The 19,632-nt window shown below is 34.5% G+C and overlaps 1 protein-coding gene across 1 annotated transcript; it reads left to right on the top strand.

The window, feature by feature from the left end:
• Positions 1–15,437: 15,437 nt before the first annotated feature.
• Positions 15,438–18,557, top strand: LOC110710230 (disease resistance protein RGA2-like). The gene has a single exon (XM_021888502.1). The coding sequence runs from the start codon at positions 15,438–15,440 to the stop codon at positions 18,555–18,557; it is 3,120 nt and encodes a 1,039-aa protein (XP_021744194.1).
• The last annotated feature ends 1,075 nt before the right edge of the window (positions 18,558–19,632 follow it).

The following is a 19,632-nucleotide window of genomic DNA, read 5'->3' as shown; positions in this document are numbered from 1 at the left end:
AAATAAAATTGAGAAACTTTTTTTTTAATTAGAAATTAATAAAGCTTAATTAAACTACCTAAATAGACGTTTAAAAATGAGAAACTTATTAGTTTTTGAAGGATATAATTAATATATATAAACAAGGTCCAAGTAATATTTGAAAATGATATCTGAGTGTTCAAAATTGAGACCCACCCAAAACACCACCAATTTCAACATGAGTTTATTTTGTGGAATGTCTTCATTATGAAGTCACTTTTTGTCACTTTTTTGGTTGCTAAAACTTGTAGAACTTGAAAAATTAAAGAACATATGATCAAGAATAAACATGTGCCATATAAATTAGACCTTGTGAAAGTAGTGCACCTTACAGTCGAGTATATAAAAATTTTCAATGAAAGTTTGGTATGCGACGCATTGTTGATGTTGATATTGTCCTTGCTACTCCATCAAACTACCACCTCTTAATTTTAGCTTCTTTCTTCCAATATTTTTTTGAATTTACTTTTGGGGTTTGTCAAATTTAAATAGATAAATTTTATGTTGTTTGAACAATAAGAAATTGAATGAATTATAAACTATATGTGATGATTGATGTTGTTTCAGATTTTCGATCTTTATAGTTGCAAACGACAAATAAGACAAGGAGAAGTATGTAGAAGAGAGAGTATAATGGGTGGGCCAATTTGTGTCAAAGTGGGATAAAAAATTATGTCCGTTTTTTTTATTATGTGCAACATAGTCTATCTATATATGATCTAGTCTAGTCTATGAAAACTCAAATCACTAGCTCCTTTTTTTTCGCTAATTTAATGTAATGTATGTATTGAATGATTTTTTAATATAGGACTTCTCCATAACTTAATAATTTTAATGCATTTATCTAAGTATTATGAATTGTGATGTTTATCTTTCCTCCCCTAACTCATTATTTTATTTTTCTAAATCAATTGTCATTTGGGCTTTTACATGATTTTTATTGGGCTAAAATTCATAAATCACAATGGCAAGTTGCTACTCCAACTTTTTGCAAAGATGTTTTAGGGACCAAGTACTCAAGTATGAGCCCTTAAATGATTTGTCATTTGATCTTAAATTTTGTATGTAAGGTATTCCTCCGTTCTTTTTTTTTTTATTGTACCATTCACGCTTGTCAATGCATTATTTTAGCTATTAATATCTTCTATTATACTTTTGTAAAAATTATAAAAATTTGATATTTGAAAAGTAGATTTTGAGACGAATCTAACTATGACTATGTTTTTCCTAATGAATAAATCACAAATGTTGGTCAAAAAAAATTAAGTGAATAGTGTAAAAGTCCTTATGGTGCAGTAAAAGAAAAACAGAGGAAGTATTTTTTTTTTCTTTATTAAATATACTAGTACTATGTAAATAATATGTTCTCTAATACTATCTCTGTATTTTATTATTTGCAACAAAGAGGTATTACCTTTGAGATATAATAATAGAGCAACTCCAATGCCAAGCTAATTGTCAAATTAGTTTGTCATGCCACATAAGCTTTTTGGCTAATCATCTTTCTAGCTAATTTGACTCCTAATGGCTAGCTATTAGCTTACTGTTTAAATTAATAATTTATTATTTTCATCTTAATTACTTACTTTTAGCATTCTCTTTGGCAAGTTTCTTTTTTCAAGCATTTGCTTGGCCAAGCTAATTGTATATTCTAGCTCAAATGGCCAAGCTAGTAGCTAGGGATTATTTAAAATTGCAAGCAAGTCCCTAGCTATAACTATTGGAAGTAACTCTAAATTCCTTTGTTGCAAATAATAAAACACAAATGTAGTATATTTGTATTAAAAAGTTGTGGCATAGTTAAGAATTTTAATTTTTGAAATAGAATTGTTGGATTAAAAACCCCCAACTTTAATTTTTTTGTCAAGAACCACCAATAATGATAATTATGGTTTTTAAGCTCATAAATATTAATTGTTGACGAAGAGCTCATAAACATTGTTAAAGCTCTATTCTCTTCACCTTATTTTTCTGAACTAGAACTATTTTTATGGATTTGAGATTATCTTTACTAATTAAAACATATTTTACTGATTCTCCATTATATATGCTCTTTAAAGTTACTAAATATTATTGATAAAAAATTATTTTTACTGAATTATAATTATTTTTTTAATGAATTTATTTTTACTAAACTAAATTTATTTTTACTAAGTATTATTATATTTTATGATGAAGAGAACATAGCCTAAGTACGGTAGTTTAAAGTTATGAGTTTGGGTTAGTATTACTCCGTATGATTTATGGATTAGTTATGCTTTATTGATAATAATAATCTTTTCGTCAAAAAGATAATAATAATAATTTTTGGCTTAATATTATGAATTCTTGTCATCTAACAGATTTGATCACGTTAAACAATCTAACACATAAATTAGCATAACTAGATGAAGCCCGTGCGATGCACGATTTGTTTGTATTTTTTCAAAACAATTTTTTTTTTTTTTTATATTTATAAATTGTGAATCTCCATTCATTCGTTATATATTTAGATAAAATTCCTAATTTCAAAAGATAATATATTATATTTAATTAATTCAAACTTTAAAATCCCATTCGCCAATTTTGCGTGGCATTTGAATTATTTAATTCTAAAAGAAATTACAAATCTCTTATTTGATTGGCTATCACTTAAATTTATACTCTCTCGTTAAGAAAATTCTATCCTATGTGGCTTTCTAAAAACTCGGGAAAAAACTCCCTTTATATATATACTAGTTTTGTGCCCGGGCGATGCTTGGATTGTTGATAAAATTTTAGGATAAATTTTTTGGCTTAAATGTTAAATACGATCCTATAATCCCTTTTGAAAATGAAAAATATTTAAGCATATGATATCATATCTGTAATACCCGTATATTTTGTGATTATAAAGTATAAAATACAAATCAGAGTTTTCGTATAATTTATAATTGTATCTTCTTATTTGATAAATATATATATATATATATATATATATATATATATATATTTTAGTATCTCTTTCTCTTATCAATTATAAATATCTTTGAACCCTAAAATACTTTTTTTTAGATGTACAGCCGTGTGTTTGGTTTCATTGGTGTTCATATTGATTTTGTCTTGCGGTTGTGCGTGAAAAATCTATCCATTAACACTTCCACCAATTTATGCACATAACATCATCATTATGATGATCAATTTTTATTTTTATTTTTGAATCTTTGCTAAGAAATAATTTGCATGACTCGGATACATCGATTCACTCTATCAATATTTTGGAGTAGTAATGTTTATATTTTTGTCGAGTAATCACACAAATCTACTTTGGAGTTGTTTGTATAATTGTTTTATATTATTATTGTATGTTTATAATATGTTTGAGTTTATATATATAATTAATGTATAAAATTTTATGATTTGATCAAATTTAATTGTCTTATTATTATTGTTGTATATGATTAATCGTATCATTGTATCAATATGATAGGGTTTTTTAATGGAGTCGGTCCTCATTAATATCAGATATCAACAAGCAATGTTAATATTATGGCATTATCGTAAATAATTGGAAGTTTTTCTGAAAAGTGTTGGTAAAGTAGTGGAAAGCTGACTTGGACACCGTTGCTGGAATATTTTATTGGAAAAGTGTAACGGATCTTAAATTGACGGCAAATTTTCCGCCGTCTGCTACATTTGATGAAATCTGGGTAAATGTGGATAAGAGGAGAGAGAAACAAAAATCTTAAGTAGAGGAAACGAAGATGGTCGACGGTGGGTAATCCGGTACCACCGTCACACAAACAATCAACTCATAACTTGGAGGCTCGTCGTGATTTCTCTACGGTACTACGATTGGTTAAATCGGGGTAAATGTGGATAGGAGGAGAGAGATATTGCAACTTTTCGATTGTGAAGTCCTAAGTTAGATCCTGTAACCGGAAATTTTCAGGTATGGTTGTTTACTTGATAATTTATTAAATGTGGCTCAATGTTGTTGGAAAATGTTGATTTTGTAACAAATTTGTGGGTTACTTGACTGCGAATTAATTTGGTTAACAAAGGCAAGAAATGATGGTTGTTGGTTATGGTTTAATGTATTATCCCATTTTGATTTCATATTTGTTAATCGAGTGTATGATGAAATAAGAAATGGTTATCTTATGGATGCATTTGGTTGTTTGGGGTTGTAATTGTTATATTATACTTATTTACTCCTTGTATATTGGATGATACGAAGTTGTCTTGTATGTCATTTATCTATCAAAAAGTCGTGTATTGTTGATTGGGTAATTGGAATGCTTGTGCACTTAATTTGCAATTTCTGTTAATTTGTAGTTATGACTTAAAAATTGGCTTTGATTATGTTTTTGTGAATCCAAAAAGTGGGTGTCTCATGGAAGCTAAACTTGTGTACCCTGATTCTGGTTTGGTTTGTATCTCCTGAAACAGAAGTTCCATCTTTGGATTGCTTGACACCTTATGTTCAGCCCTCCCAATGTAGTCAGTATGGCCTTTCTTTAACATGGAAGTGTGTGGTACAGGGGCTGTATTGAATGGGGAAATTGGAGAAAATGAGTTGAATCGCGGGAAAAGAACCTCCAACAAATGTGAATATATACAAGTGAGAATTCTCAGGGCGAGTGGGTATTGAGGACTGTTGTACTTGACCACGTCCACAACTTTTCTCCTACCAAGTCCAAATTAGTAAAAGAATTTAACTAACATAAATCCATTTCAATAATGACCGAGTAAAACCCAAACCAAGTTTTCTAAACTCGTCTCCACTTGTTAAACATTTCTTTTTAAATGTTACAAAATACACTCCAACTGTTATTAGAATTGACTGTTATGATTAGTAGATTCTAGTAACAAATAATATACTTCCTCTATTCCTAATTAGATGACACGTTTTGATTTTTAACACTATTTAGAATGTAACTTTAACAAGTTTTTGTGATTTATAGATAAAAAATAACATAGTCACATGGGATCTTGTTACAATCACTCTTAATGTGTACTTTCAAAATATCAACTTTTTATAATTTTTACTTATCGAGAACTAGATATATTTACGATTGAATTTATGCATTGGCAAGCATGATAAAAGAAATGTGTCATCTAATTTGGAACGGAGGAAGTAAAAATTTGGGAACAAAATATCTATTCACCAACCCCTTTAATTTGAGGCTATTGGTATGCATTAGTGGCGGTAAATTTGGGCGATTCATACAATCCATTCCTTGCTTCCTGTGATTCTTGTGTTATATGAACATTGCATGCCTACCATTTGTTTGATAATATGTACGAGGCTCTCATTTACATAGCCGGAAAAAAAAAAAATCATAATAACAAGCCTTAAAACAAGTCGGTGCTGCTGCTGCTGGCGCACGTTGGTGGTGGCTGTGATGGTGGCTGGCCGCTGGTGGTGTGTGTATTCTCCACCTTGGACATATGATGGGTATTTATAGTCTTTCTTAATAACCCTCATACTTAAAATTCCCTTTCTACCCTTAATGATCCCTTTCCTAATCAAACTAGTATTTTGACTTTCCTAATCAAACTAGTATTTTGACTTTTAAAACTTCCTTTTATAAAATAATATGCCCTAATATTTCCAAACCATGAAATAATAATATTTTTAAGACTGTTAAATAATTAAAAATAAACTTTTAATTAAAATAATTCTTTTTAAATTAATGAAACACCATAAATAATTCATTTTGAATTATTTAAATACTTTAAGAAATACTTATTTAAATTAAAATACATATAAAAATATGGGGTATTACAGTCTACCTCTTTAAAAGAAGTTTCATCCCGAAACTTGGATAACGAAATTCAAACTTTTTCCTCACTTTGTATAATATTGATGTACTCTTTTGTCATACTTTTGCCTTTAATGTCTCTTTGAAATCAAAATTACTTGAAATAACTGTTAAAAATGTGCAAAAAGCACAAAAATAACTGAAAATACAGGAAAATAGCGCGAAATTCTACCGCATTTTACCACTCTTCAAGAGCACGAGTTACGTCCTCGTAACTCAACATACCTCAAACAACTCGGGATACTTCTTTTTCATCTCATCCTTAGCTTCCCAAGTTGCTTCCTCATACTCTTGGTTAGACCATAGCACTTTAACAATCTTAACTTCCTTATTGCGTGTACTACGCACCTTACGATCAAGGATCTTGGCAGGTCTTTCGTCAAAAGTTAAGCTTTGATCTAACTCAATGGTTTCGGGTTGTAGCACATATGACTTATCAGGGATATACTTTCTTAACTGAGATTAGGGGTGTACACCGATCCAAAATCGGACCGGACGTGTTGGGACCGGGACCTGAATTAGGGGATTTTGAGGACCGGAGACTGGACCTGATTCAACAGGTCTGGTTCCGGGTCAAACCTGAAAAATCAGGTCCGGTCTGGGTTTAGACCTTAACAGACCTGAATTTGTATTTTTTTCGATTTTTTTTTTTAATAAATAACCTGTTAAACCTGCATATGGACCTGTTTTTTGTATTTTTAGATCTGTTGCATAATTTAATAATACAATTTGACTTTTGCTACCACAAAAACACCAGCATTTCACTTTTGCTACCGCTTTAAATTTTTATTTTATTTTACTACCAGTAAAAATCACATTTGTTAAAATTTGGTACCAGTTGACGGAAGCAGTTAATTTTGCCGTTTGTGGGCCCTATTTTCTCTCTCCTCTCTCCATCTTCTTCTTCTTCTTCCTGCTCTTCAATTCATCCTTCATTATCCTCTGTTTTTTTGGGATAATAATGAAGCTGCCCTTCTCTAGCCTATACTACTGTATCAATCATCCAGTATTAATCACTAGATACCTTATACCGAGATATGTCTCTTAATCGATTATGCTACATCCTCCCTACGGAGACGGAGATGGAGACGTCGATGGTGGATAAGGAAGTAACAGCCGCGTCTGAGCTATCCAAAGGGCGTAGGAGCTGCCATGATCAAGTTGTTTCAATGGTGAGAAGATAAATAAGGCGTCTTTGAATTCAAACCACACCCAGTAAAGAGAATAGTACCAAAACCAGTTAAAATCAATCAAATTACTCTAAAAATCAATTCTTGCACTGAATTAGATATAGCCATGAAGATCCTAACCCCAGAAATTTACCCAAAAATTGTCAATTGAAGAATTTAGGAGAGAGAGGGGGAAACTGACTATCTGGAAGGGGAATAGAGACCGCGATTTGTGAGTTGACGAATTGCATTTCGGAGTGAATAATGAAAATAGGGCCGAACATGGTATTGACCCAACCGGAAAATACACCGGAAAATAATGAAAATAGGGCCCTATTTGTGAGTTAGACGAATTGTCATTTGTGGAAAAAGAATTGAAGAGGATAATGAAAAGCAGGAAGAATTGAAAAAGGGCCGTATTACACCCGAAAAGAGGATAATTGAAAAGAATTGAAGATAATTGAAAATTCGTATTACACCGGATAATTGAAAAGAATTGAAGATAATTGAAAATTCGTATTACTCAAGAATTGAGGAAGCAAGAAGCAGGAAGAATTGAAGAGGATAATTGAAAAGCAGGAAAAGAGGATAATTGAAAAGAATTGAAGAGTTGACGAATTGAAGAGCAGGAAGAAGAAGAAGATGGAGAGAGGAAAGAGAAACTAGGGCCCACAAATGGCAAAATTAACGGCTCCGACTGATACCAAATTTTAACAAATGTGATTTTCGCTGATAGTAAAATAAAATAAAAATTTAAAGCGGTAGCAAAAGTGAAATGTTGTTGTTTTGGTGGTAGCAAAAGTTTATAAAATTACATAAAGTCTCTAAGTCTCAAATACTAGAAATACATAAATTCTCCAAAGACAACTTGAATTTTGACGAGTTGTTTTCCTTTTGATTGTGTGATTCACACTAATGAGTCCACGAAAACAATTTCATCGTCTACATCGTTAGATTCATCACGAATAAAAAACAATATAGAATATATTAATGAATGATAACATGAAATAATAAATTTGGTGTAACAAAATTTCAAGTACATAAAATTAATACTACCTTTCTCTATTTCCTAACTCTTTCAAATTTTCTTCCACATTAACGATTGGCACTCCCTTAGCTCTAAACCAATCTTGTGTGCAAAGTAGCGCTTGAACCATCTTCAATACAAAAGTATTACAAAAATATGCATAAACAAAGTCATATTTAGATATAAACAAACTTGATTTTTTAAAATAAAAAGATAAAGATGCATTAGCTTAGGAGTTAAAGAACTTCGAAATGGATCTAGAGTACGACTTTTCGTACTAAAAACTGATTCCGATGCAATGGTCGACAATGGGATGGCTAGTATGTCACATGCCATGCGATTAAGAATCAGATTACGCTGACCATTCTTACCCCACCAAGTCAATGCATCTTGTTCTTCCTCCTCCGGCCCTAATTGATCATTTAAGTACCTATCCAACTCACTTATCGCATACCCACTTGTCCCCTTCAATCGTTTTGCTCTTTCTTTTAGTTTTTTCACATAATCGGAACGCTCTCCTATACTATTATCAACATCCATTGACATATTATCTCCACATTCTCCAGATTGGGTACTTTGAGGAATATTAGAAGCATACATTTTCCTATATTCCTCAAATAAAGTGTAAGTGAACTCCTTCACATCATTAGCAAATTTCATACCCTTTTCCGGTCCATGCATATCCGTTAGTGTCAATTCAACAATGACCATCTTAGAGTGAGGGTCGAGAAGAAGAGCAACATAAATGAACTTATTCATTTTATCCACATCCCCCCAATACTTATCAAACTTTTTTTCATTGCAATGGCCATAGCTTGAAAATTCAAGTCCCCACTTTATTCCCAATTATTCAACATATCATGCATAGAAGCAATTTCACCTAAACCTTTATTAGCTGTCACATAATGGGACCAGAAATTCGTTTAGTCAACACATAAAACCCCTCTAGAAACAAAACCAACCTCTCCACTTTTTCCCAATCTTCGAGTTCAGGAGGCCTTTCATTGTCATTCACATTTTTCCAACTAGGGGGCAATTTATCATTTTGCTAGAAACAACAAACAACTCATTCATAGCAATACCATGTTGTTCTAAGCTACCATAGATACGTTGCAAATCATGAAATTGATCCATTACGGATCGACCATCAACAAATTTATAATTATTGAAATTGCTAACAAGAAATTTCTTACTTGAAGCGTCTTCCATCATGTATTTGCTCTTTAAGGACTTCCAGAGCTCCTTAGCCGACTCCACATTTTGGTAGACATCAAACAAGTCATCCTCCATCCCATTCAAGATGTGACCACGACAAATGAAATCGTCGTTGTCCCATTTCGATCTTTCCCGAATGGATTCCAAGGTCTCATTCTCATGTTCATTTGGCCTTGGAATATTTATAACATAGGCAACATTAAGAGATGTAAGAATAAAGTACATCTTCTTCTTCCATCTCCTAAATTCAACACCGTCAAACTTCTTGAGTTTGACGAAGTTAGAAGTAAGTTCCTTCACACTAGACATACTTGACAATTCTAAGAAAAATTAATCCCTTTAGATTGTTAGGTTTACAGTGTATTCAATCAAGAAAAAACACTTAATAAATTGTGTGGGACAAAACCTAAGTAATGTAATTACACTAACAATGTAATTTAATACAAACAAACACAACAAAGGTGTTACAATCAAGTATTATAATATAATACAAAATACAGAAAATTTCTAAAAGAAACACTAATATGAAGACTTAAGCACTTGCCTATACTCCAAGCCAATCAACCAAGCATGAACATGAGAATTGCAATGTCCCTTGAGACTATGATCTTGATACACTGTCAAAGGCGTATGAATACTTTCCAAAAGGATTAATTTCCCCCACACGGTGCTAGGGTTAATCCGGAAATTCCCTTTGAGATACAATTGACAGCCCTTTCCGTTCTTAGCACAAAGAATCGAAAACAAAGATGAATGATTATGAAAGATGGTTAAAATCAAGAAGTTTTTCTCCAATAGTTTGCAAGAAAATTTAGAGAAAAATGGAGAATTCTTGGGGAGAAGAAGAGAAAATTATATTCTGTCTGTTTTCTGAGTTGTCTCCCGTATTTCACGAAAATTCCCTCTTATATGAGGGTCAACCGTCAGCAAATAACCGCAAAACTGGCTAATGGAGCGGGCGCTCCTCACTGAGGAGCGAGCGTTCCTACCCAGAATATGCGTTTGATGAAATTTTCCAGTGAGGGGCGCGGCTTGAGCGCGATCAGAGGCGCGCCACCAATGCAGCGCGGGGGCGCTAAAACTTGCGCGGCCGTGCCTCTCACTTTCATCTTCCATGCTGAATTCCAGAGAGGTACGCGGTTTAAGCGCGCTCTCATCGCGGCCGCGCCTACCAGGCACGGGCGCGCTTTACATGGGCGCGAGCGCGCAACCATATAACACTCTAAATTATCTAACAGAGCATAAGAGAGAAGAGAGAATGATTTGGTGCCCCGAGAATGAGGAAACAACCTCGTATTTGTAGAGGAAATGAACAGGGTGATGCACAAAACCCTAGAAATGAAATGCGCCATGGAGGAAACCCTAAAAATTGCCGCGTCACGGCAGGATTTGCCGCGACACGGTGAAATTTTCCGTGACACGGCATGAAAATTGCCGTGGCGCGGCATTTCTGCCATGACACGGCAAATCTGTTTTTCAGAAATTCGTCTAAATTCATTTTAACCTTTTTCTTTCGCATTAAGCACGTGTTAATTAGGGTTCATTCCAGCTGTTCCGGACTAATTTCAGGCTTAGGGTTTTATTATTTATTAATTGGGCTTAATTAATAAATAAAACGAAATGAATTAAAAAGGGTTTGGGTTAAAATGTGAGTTGGATTGAGTTTGAATGAATGTTTGGACTGATTTGTGTGTTGTATTTGACTGAACATGGATTTTAAGCACTCCCGATATTAAATACTTGACCCGACAAATAATGGCGGTGAAAGGTTGTTCATCATCGGGATTAGTTTTGGAGAGACATTTTTTGGTGTCTTCATAACTGTTATTTCTATTCAAAAAAAAAAAAAAGTAACTCTTACGAGTATTAAGTTTTAATTCATATTTTTATTGTTGACTCAATTGGAGAATTTAATTGAAAAAATAATTAAATTAGTGAAATTGACAATCTATTTAAATTCCACAAAAATAGGTAAAGAAACACAACATCAGTAGAAATTTATTGATTACTAAGATAACACAGTTCAAAAAGAAGGTACAGAAGACTAATATGTTGATGCACATAATGAGCAGCATATGAAAAAATTAAAATTAAAACTTCTGTAGCTAGGATTCTTAATGTGACTTTTTGATAACTACTTTTATTGTATTATATTTTGTATGTTTCAAAGGGTGTTTAGAGTGCGACCTAGAGTAGAGGTGATCATTGGGCGGGTGGGGCAGAAGCCAAAAAAAAGCCCACTTCTCGGGTCGGGTCGGTCCAAGCTTTGGGCCGGATTTTTTGGCCCCAAACCCGCCTAGAATGGTCGGGCTGTGGGGGCTTTTCGGGCCATTTTCGGCCTAGGCTTAAAAAATCAACTAAAAATATGCATAAAAACGCATTCCCAAACCCGCTCAAAAATAAATAAATTTTAGTTCGGGCCGAAAAATTTGCCCAAAACCGGGCTGGGCTAACTTTGATCACCTCTAATCTAGAGCACACCAAACCGTCAACTAATTTAATTTTTTTCTTTTTTTTTTTTGGCAGTTTTGGTGCAGTTTGTGGTTTTCAATTTTGTTGTGCAGTTTGAACCTTGACCAAACCAATGGAACTTCGACCGAACCGAGCTTTGCAATATAGGTGCAGTTTCCTAATTTTGAAACGAAACCAATCCACACTGTAATGTTTAATACGAATATGTTTTTTGGTTCAAACTACAAACCACAAACTATATACGGAGTATAAAATTGATGTTTACAATGATACCACATATTGACGAGGTGCATACAAAAGCATAACATATAGTCTTATAGGTGCATACAACACCAAATATAGCCTTAGGTGCATACATTGACATAAATGAGGCTGGACAATGGAGATTCATCAACAAAACATATTCATTTGAGATCTTGTTATAATTGTCTTAATAAATACTTTTACAATATCTAATTTTTATAAAAAAAATTAGTAACTAATTTTTATTCATTGATAGCTAAATATACCGATGGTTATACTTACGCATTAGTTGACACACATAATAAATGAAACAAGTCAAGTAAAATATAACCAAGGAAAAAAAAAGTGAAAACAAAATCATGCGAAAAATTCAATGTATAATTTTAGAATATCAATATTTTTACTAATTTATAATTATTAATAAATAAGATATGCTATTAGCCAAAATTCAACATTACCTACATCCAATCGAAGTGAAACACTTATAAAAACGGGGGGAGTATATCATATGGAGGTAACTTAACACATTCAACTTTTTTTTTTTTTTTTTTTTTTTTTTGACAAAAGCAAAGGAGAACGAGCAAAATTACAACAAATTAGAAAGGGTAGCCCAACATTATCTTGCGATATCATTCGCCCTTTGAACCTGATCTCTATGAACTTTTAAAATCGTGCATCTTTGAAAAGAAGCCCCCACTTCCCTTAGCTCCTTTAGTATCCTAGTTATCGAGACCTCCTTGCCAGGGTTATCCTGTAAGTTGTTCAAAAGGGAAATAGAGTCAGATAAGAGAAGGATTCCGTGCCTGCCTTTAGCTCGAGCCCACTTCATTGCTTCTAGGCAAGCCCAAGCCTCACATTGAATGACGGATGCTGTTGCTCTGTGTTTTCCACCCTCATCGAGGGCATAGCCTTGGGGATTAGTCTTAACTGCCCAACCAATTCCTGCTCTCGTAGTCTTCTTATCCCAGGAGCCATTGGCTTCCACAATGAAATCATCATAACCAATCTTTTCCTTCCCTAAATGAACGTGATTAAAACCCGGTGGTATGATTAGATTATCCCTACTAGTAGCCTCCGACTCATTTGTTGGGCTAGCTTGTTGTGTAAAAGTTTCATGATCTTGCATTGCAAGATTTATAAACTCCATCACTAAGCTTGTAGTCCCCGAAGCTCCCTTGAAGCATCTTGCATTCCTAGTTTTCCATAGACCCCATAGAGTTGCAATAAACAACGCACAACGGGTACCCTGCTTACCATCCTCGCTATAAAAAAGCAGGATATAGTGTTGAATCCATCTTTTCAAAGAATTGGACCCATGAGAGTCAGGGCAAATAGTTAGGGAGCCATTCTCCCAAACTTCCTTTGCCTGATTACAAAACCTAAAGAGGTGTTGGCTATCTTCCACGTCCACCCCACAGTGATCACACACTGTTTCAACTTGTATTCCCTTTCTAGCCAGATTAACTTTGGCTGCAATGCCATCATGAAAGAGCCTCCACAGAAAAAGCTTCCACTTTGGCTGGATATCCATTCTCCAAACCAACTTAATAAACTCTTGATCCCTTGCCAAGAAAGTAGCTCTTTCTAACCCCAAATCCTTTGATAGGTAGTAGTACCCGGTTTTAACCGTATACCTACCCAAGGGATGGTACTTCCAGTAGAGGAAATCATCCTCAATTGAATGCGGAAGCCACATTGACAGAATTGATTTTGCCCAATCCCAATCGAAACACTCCCTAACCTTCCCAATCACATTCAACTATTTGAGAGTCAAGATTATTGCTATTTCAGTAATAAACATATCAGATCAGATTATACAACATTTGTCACCAATCTCAGTTTTATTCAGGTTTAGTTTTTGTTAAATATCATTAACTTCGTTAGTAAAATTTCGACAAAATTACAACATTTGTCACCAATCTCAGGTAATTTGCTTTAACCTCCATTGCTCCATACTATTAATTCAGTTCTTTTTATTTAATTACGAGTGTTTTTTTTTTGACAAATAGTTTATTTAATTTTGATTTACTACACTTTAATTTCTTTACTGCCAGAAATGCTAAGCTAGGATTGTCCTATGTTTGTTCTACGATGCTGGTCATTTGAGTTATTTAATTACATTGCTCCATACTATTTAATTCTATGTTTTGCAAAAAAAAATCTTGTTAACTTAGAAATTTGGATGATCCAAAATATGAATGTGTCTTTAAATTTGATTAGACTGTCTTGAGAAGTTAAATATCCTATGAGACATGGAAAGTGACTTACCCTCCCAATTATCGACGAAATCAAAATTTTCAAGTCAATTTCTTGACGAATGACTTATAAATACCAACATAACAAGAGTGAGTATGTAATTTCCTAGCAAGTTAACACATGAAAATTTGCTTCCTATTTGATTCAAAGAAACACTTGAAAGTTGAAAGTTCTAAAACTTGCCTACAAAAGTATACTAAAAATTATACTTTTTTTTTTTTTTTGAACGAATTTTAAAAATTATACATTGTACAAAAGTAAATGTATCTAGTCAAGGTTGGTATATCTTGTACAATTGTGGTTCATAAACAGTATTGTACTCCATGGGGTGAAATTGTGAATAATTGGGCAAAAAAACATAAGACGCTCGCTGGGTTTTTAATGAAATAATTGAGACGTGAAAGATGACGCAATTACTATCTTTTATTTTTTCATATTAATCTGAATTTAATTGGCTTGAAATTTATAAGTCTACTCTGTATTAAAAGTCTACTTCCTTTATTTTTTAAGGGACACATTATGATTTTTTTTGCATGATTCACTTGTTAAAATTTTCATTTTACTTATCAATTTAAAATTAATGTTATTGTTCAATATGTTCATTCTATTATAATCCGTATTTCCATAATATCAATACTCCTTAATTCCTTATGTATATACTCCGCATCTGAATAAAATTAGCTTGGCATAAATTCTATGAACCTATTAAAAGCGAAAGTTCGAAGAAATTACAACTTACTGATACAATTGTCCCCACTCAGCAGTAGTATCACTAGTGTGAAAATGGAATAGCAACTTTATAAACATGGAAAAATCAGAAGAAATTACAACTTACTGATAAAACTGTCCCCACTCATCAATAATTCAATATCACTATTATTTACAAGCGTGAAAATGAAAAGTGACTTTGTTGATTCAATAATTGATATGAACCACTTATTGTTGTTAGGATAACTGTTGAAATACAATTACTTACTACCAAAACTGTCACCATTCATCAATAATTCAATATCACTATTATTTACAAGTGTGAAAATGAAAAATCAACGTCAACATGGAAAAGTGGAAGCAATTACAGCTGGCTTGAAAGTGACTTTGTTGATTCAATAATTGAGATGTTAGGATAACTGTTGAAATACAATTACTTGGATGGTATTTGGTTATCACCCCATTTTCACCATTACTACTTTTACTATCACTCTTCTCTTCTCCTCTTTCTCGCACAAATTTCTGCAAATCAAATCAAAAATGGACATTGGAACAGCCATGTCTGTTGCACAAACTTTGTTAGCAGCGCTGCAGTGTTCTGAGCTCAATGAGATCTGCTCCATTGCTGGCTACAAATCCAAACTCGGTGAGCTCCGTGCCACTGTCGTAAGAATCAAAGCTGTGCTCGAGGATGCTGAGGATGCTGAGGCCAAACAAGTGCTGTCCAAACAAGTACAACTCTATATTGAAGAGCTCAAGGATGCAGTTTATGAAGCCGATGATCTCTTCGATGAGTTTGTCACTCTTGCTGAGCGTAAGCAGCTCACCGAGGGTATCAAGGTTCGTGTGCTTTCTCTTTTTACCAAGTTTGGTACTGCTTACAATATGACTCAGAGGGTGAAGAAGATCAAGAGTAAGCTGGATGCTATTGCTCATGATACGCGGTTCAGCTTGAGCATCGATCCTAAGCCTATTAAGGATCGAAGGCTTGAGACCTGTTCTTATGTATATGAAGCTGATATCATTGGAAGAGAAGCTGATTTAGAGAAGATTGTTAGCATGTTGCTTGATCCTAATGTTCAACAAAATGTTTCTTTCCTTTCTATTGTGGGGATTGGTGGGTTGGGGAAGACTGCTCTTGCCCAACTTGTGTATAATGATGCAAGAGTCACAATTGATACTGCATTTCAGTTGAGATTGTGGACTTGTGTTGCCGATGAAAATGAAAACTTGGACATAAAAGGGGTTCTTTGTAAGATTCTAGCTCCAGCTACAGGTCCTATGATGAATGAGGGCTATACCATGGATCAGTTGCAAATCCAACTACAACAAAAACTTGCTGGAAAAAAATTCTTGCTTGTTTTGGATGATGTGTGGACTGAAAATCCTAATAGTTGGTATACATTGACACAATTTTTGATGGGAGGCCAGAGGGGAAGTTGGATTGTTGTGACTACACGTTCACGGGAGACAGCGAGAATCGTTGGAGCCGGTCCAACACATGAGTTGCAAGGCCTGTCAAGGGAAGATTCATGGTGTTTATTTAGAAGAGTAGCATTTAGATCACAACACTCAAGCTCTTCTGAAGATTTGGTTGAAATTGGCCAAGATATTGTTAAGGAATGTGCAAACGTCCCTCTTGCAATTAGAGTGGTGGGGAGTCTTCTCTATGGCCAAAACAAACAAAAGTGGCTTTCAATTCAGAAGCTCGGATTAGCAAAAGCATGCCAAAGTGACATAATGCCTATATTGAAGCTGAGTTACTACCAGCTTGAATCCCCACTGAAAAGTTGTTTCTGTTATTGTGCAGTGTTTCCTAAAGATTATGTGATGAAGAAGGAAACATTGATAAGGCTTTGGATGGCACATGGCTACATCCCATTGGATGATCCTCAGAGTCCGGAAGATCTTGCTGAGGAATATTTCTCGATCTTGTTGCGGAGATGTTTCTTGCAAGACGTGAAGAAAGACGGAGACGGTAGCATTTGGTCATGTAAGATGCATGATTTAATGCATGATCTTGCTCAACAAGTTGTGGGAAAGGAGATTTGCAGAGTGGAAACCATGAATGGGGATGTAGACAAAAAAGTTCGCCATCTCTCTCTTATTAGACCTACAAATAATTTCTCTTTTACTAATAAGAAGAGCCACCTACGTTCATTTCTTCATACTAATGAGTCGTATTGTGATCAGCTTTGTGTGGCTGCATTAGTAGGTAATTGCAAGTATATAAGGGCATTGGACTTGCGTGAGTCAAGAATCAAGAGTTTGCCGGGCTCAATAGGTGACCTGATACACTTGAGGTACCTAGACCTCTCATGGATTAGCGGTCTAGAAGTTCTCCCAGGATCTATTACAAAACTATATAATCTCCAGACTTTAAACTTAAGTTGTTGTGAGAAATTGAAAGAATTGCCAAAAGATTTGAGCAAGTTGGTTAAGTTGAGGGTCTTGGATTTACTTGGATGTAATGAGCTGAGGTATATGCCAAGGGGCATGCGTAAGTTGAGTTGCCTTCACACTCTTAATACGTTTGTGTTGGGAGACATGAGTTCAAGTAAGAATAACTTACTTGAAGGGCTGGAAGATCTAAAAGCTCTAAGTAACTTGAAAGGTTCTCTTGATATCAAGGTTCGATATATGAAGACAGGTTATAAAATAAATGGTGGAAAGGAAGGTGGGTGCCTGGTGAACAAGGAACATCTGAAAGAAGTGGACATTGATTTCGGCTGGAATGAAAGAAGGGAGTATGAAGAAGCAGTGATGGAGGAGTTGCAGCCTCATTCTAATCTCAAGATATTTGGTATGGTTGGATATCAAGGTGTGAGAATGCCAAGTTGGGCAAGGGACAATTATAACTTGGCAACCTTTCTCCCTAATCTTGTTCAATTAGAGTTTTATTATTGTCAGCAATTGCAGCATTTGGGACAATTACGACTTCCTCAATTGAAAATATTAACGTTGTTTGGATGTCCAAACCTAACAGCTATTTTGGAGTGTCCTGCATTAGAAATGCTGGAATTAATGTCATTCAATGAGAGATTGAAAATAATACCAATATCACGGGAAGAGGCCTCACCTTATGAAATTGGTCCCAATTTAAGGGAGGTTAGAATCGACAATGTGGCATGGCTTAATTCGCTGCCCATGAACTCTTTTCATGATGGTGCAATGCTTATCATATATGCGGACAAGAAGGTGGAAAGTTTGGGAGAAGCTATGGAGGTGTTTCGTAGCTGTTCGGCTTCCCTGAAGTACTTGGAAATTAGTAATTGCGATAATTTGAAGAGTGTAGTCAGTGGAGGTTTAGAGCATCTCTCTGCCTTAGAGGAGTTAACAATTGGCAGTTGCGATAATTTGAATGAATCAGAAGAAGTAGAAAGAGTATCCTTTTGTCAATCCCTTCGCACATTGGAATTACATGATCTTGATCGGATTGTAAAAGTGCCCAATTGGATACAGTACTTGTCTTCCCTCCAAACCCTTACTATTATCAATTTCAAAAAAGTGGAATCAATGCCGAATTGGATTTCCCAACTCACCTCTCTTAGAGAGCTTGAAGTCAGCAATTGTTCAACGCGGCTAAAAGAAAGATGCCAAGAACCAAGCGGAGAGGACTGGCCCCACATTCAACACATTCCTTCCATTGAATTCGCGTAATGTGATTATTAGCTCCTCTGGTTTAATTATGATCATGTGAACTATTCAACCTTTTCATCTCTGTTGTATAAGTGTATTTCTAGACTTAAGGATTGCATTGCTTTGTTAGTTTGTCAATGAAGAATAATTACTAATTCCCGTGTCCTGTGATTTGATGAAATGACTTCTTTTACTACAAATCTCAGCGACTCCGTATTATATGTACTAGTAGGACAAATTTCTCTTTCCGTATTATGAAATGGGTTTTGTGATGGGTTTATTAGGTGACCTAAGGTTGGTACCATTTTAACTGGGGTTCTTACGTTGTTATTATTATTATGTATTGATGCTCTGGTTTTTCTCATGGTGTCCAGAACTCATGTACTTATATCTCAATCAAGGACCCTAACTCGCTATCTTGAACATGTAGCCAGCCATTCTACTATCAGAAAATTGTAATGTTTTACTTTTGTACTGTTACACTACTATCCAAATGTTCTTGCAATCTTTTCTTTTTTTCTTCTTTTCCAGGTAGATTGTATGACATTATGTCACAAAATTTGCTAAGTTTTCCTCATGCACTCTTATGTGATTATGAAATAGCTGAGATTCTGATGAACTATTTGCTTCGATATTCTTCATACTAATGTTGTCATTCTAGTAATTTGCTTTGACGGGTAGGGCTAACCCAACTATTTAGTTACATATATGCTGTTATCATTCACACTACCTGAAGGTCCATGGGGTTGGTTGGTTTCCGAACCACTAGGCATCGTACTGTTTCTGAAGAATTTTCATATACAGAGTATTGAATATGCAACTATGTTATGTGTACATTGTTATATATACCGGTGAAACCGAGCCTCTACTAGGCTGTAAGTGTTTTGATCAGAAACATCAGTCCTGCGTATCATGTTTTGATTTTTGACAGAGAAGCACATTGCACATATAGTTTACTCACACAACTGGCAGTGAGAGGGAAGCAACAGTCCCCCCAAATCCCAGAGATTTGGACTATCCCGAAAAGCATAGCGTGAAAAGCAAATTTATCAGCATTTTTGCAACTATCCCAATCACAAAGACAATAAAAGCGTTT

The sequence above is a fragment of the Chenopodium quinoa genome, unplaced genomic scaffold, assembly GCF_001683475.1.
Source record: "Chenopodium quinoa cultivar QQ74 unplaced genomic scaffold, ASM168347v1, whole genome shotgun sequence".
Taxonomy (NCBI): Eukaryota; Viridiplantae; Streptophyta; class Magnoliopsida; order Caryophyllales; family Amaranthaceae; genus Chenopodium; species Chenopodium quinoa.
This window is presented reverse-complemented; position numbering and strand designations above follow the sequence as displayed.

Coding starts and splice junctions, on each gene's coding strand:
- LOC110710230 (XM_021888502.1), top strand. CDS start 15,438: ATGGACATTGGAACAGCCATGTCTGTTGCACAAACTTTGTTAGCAGCG.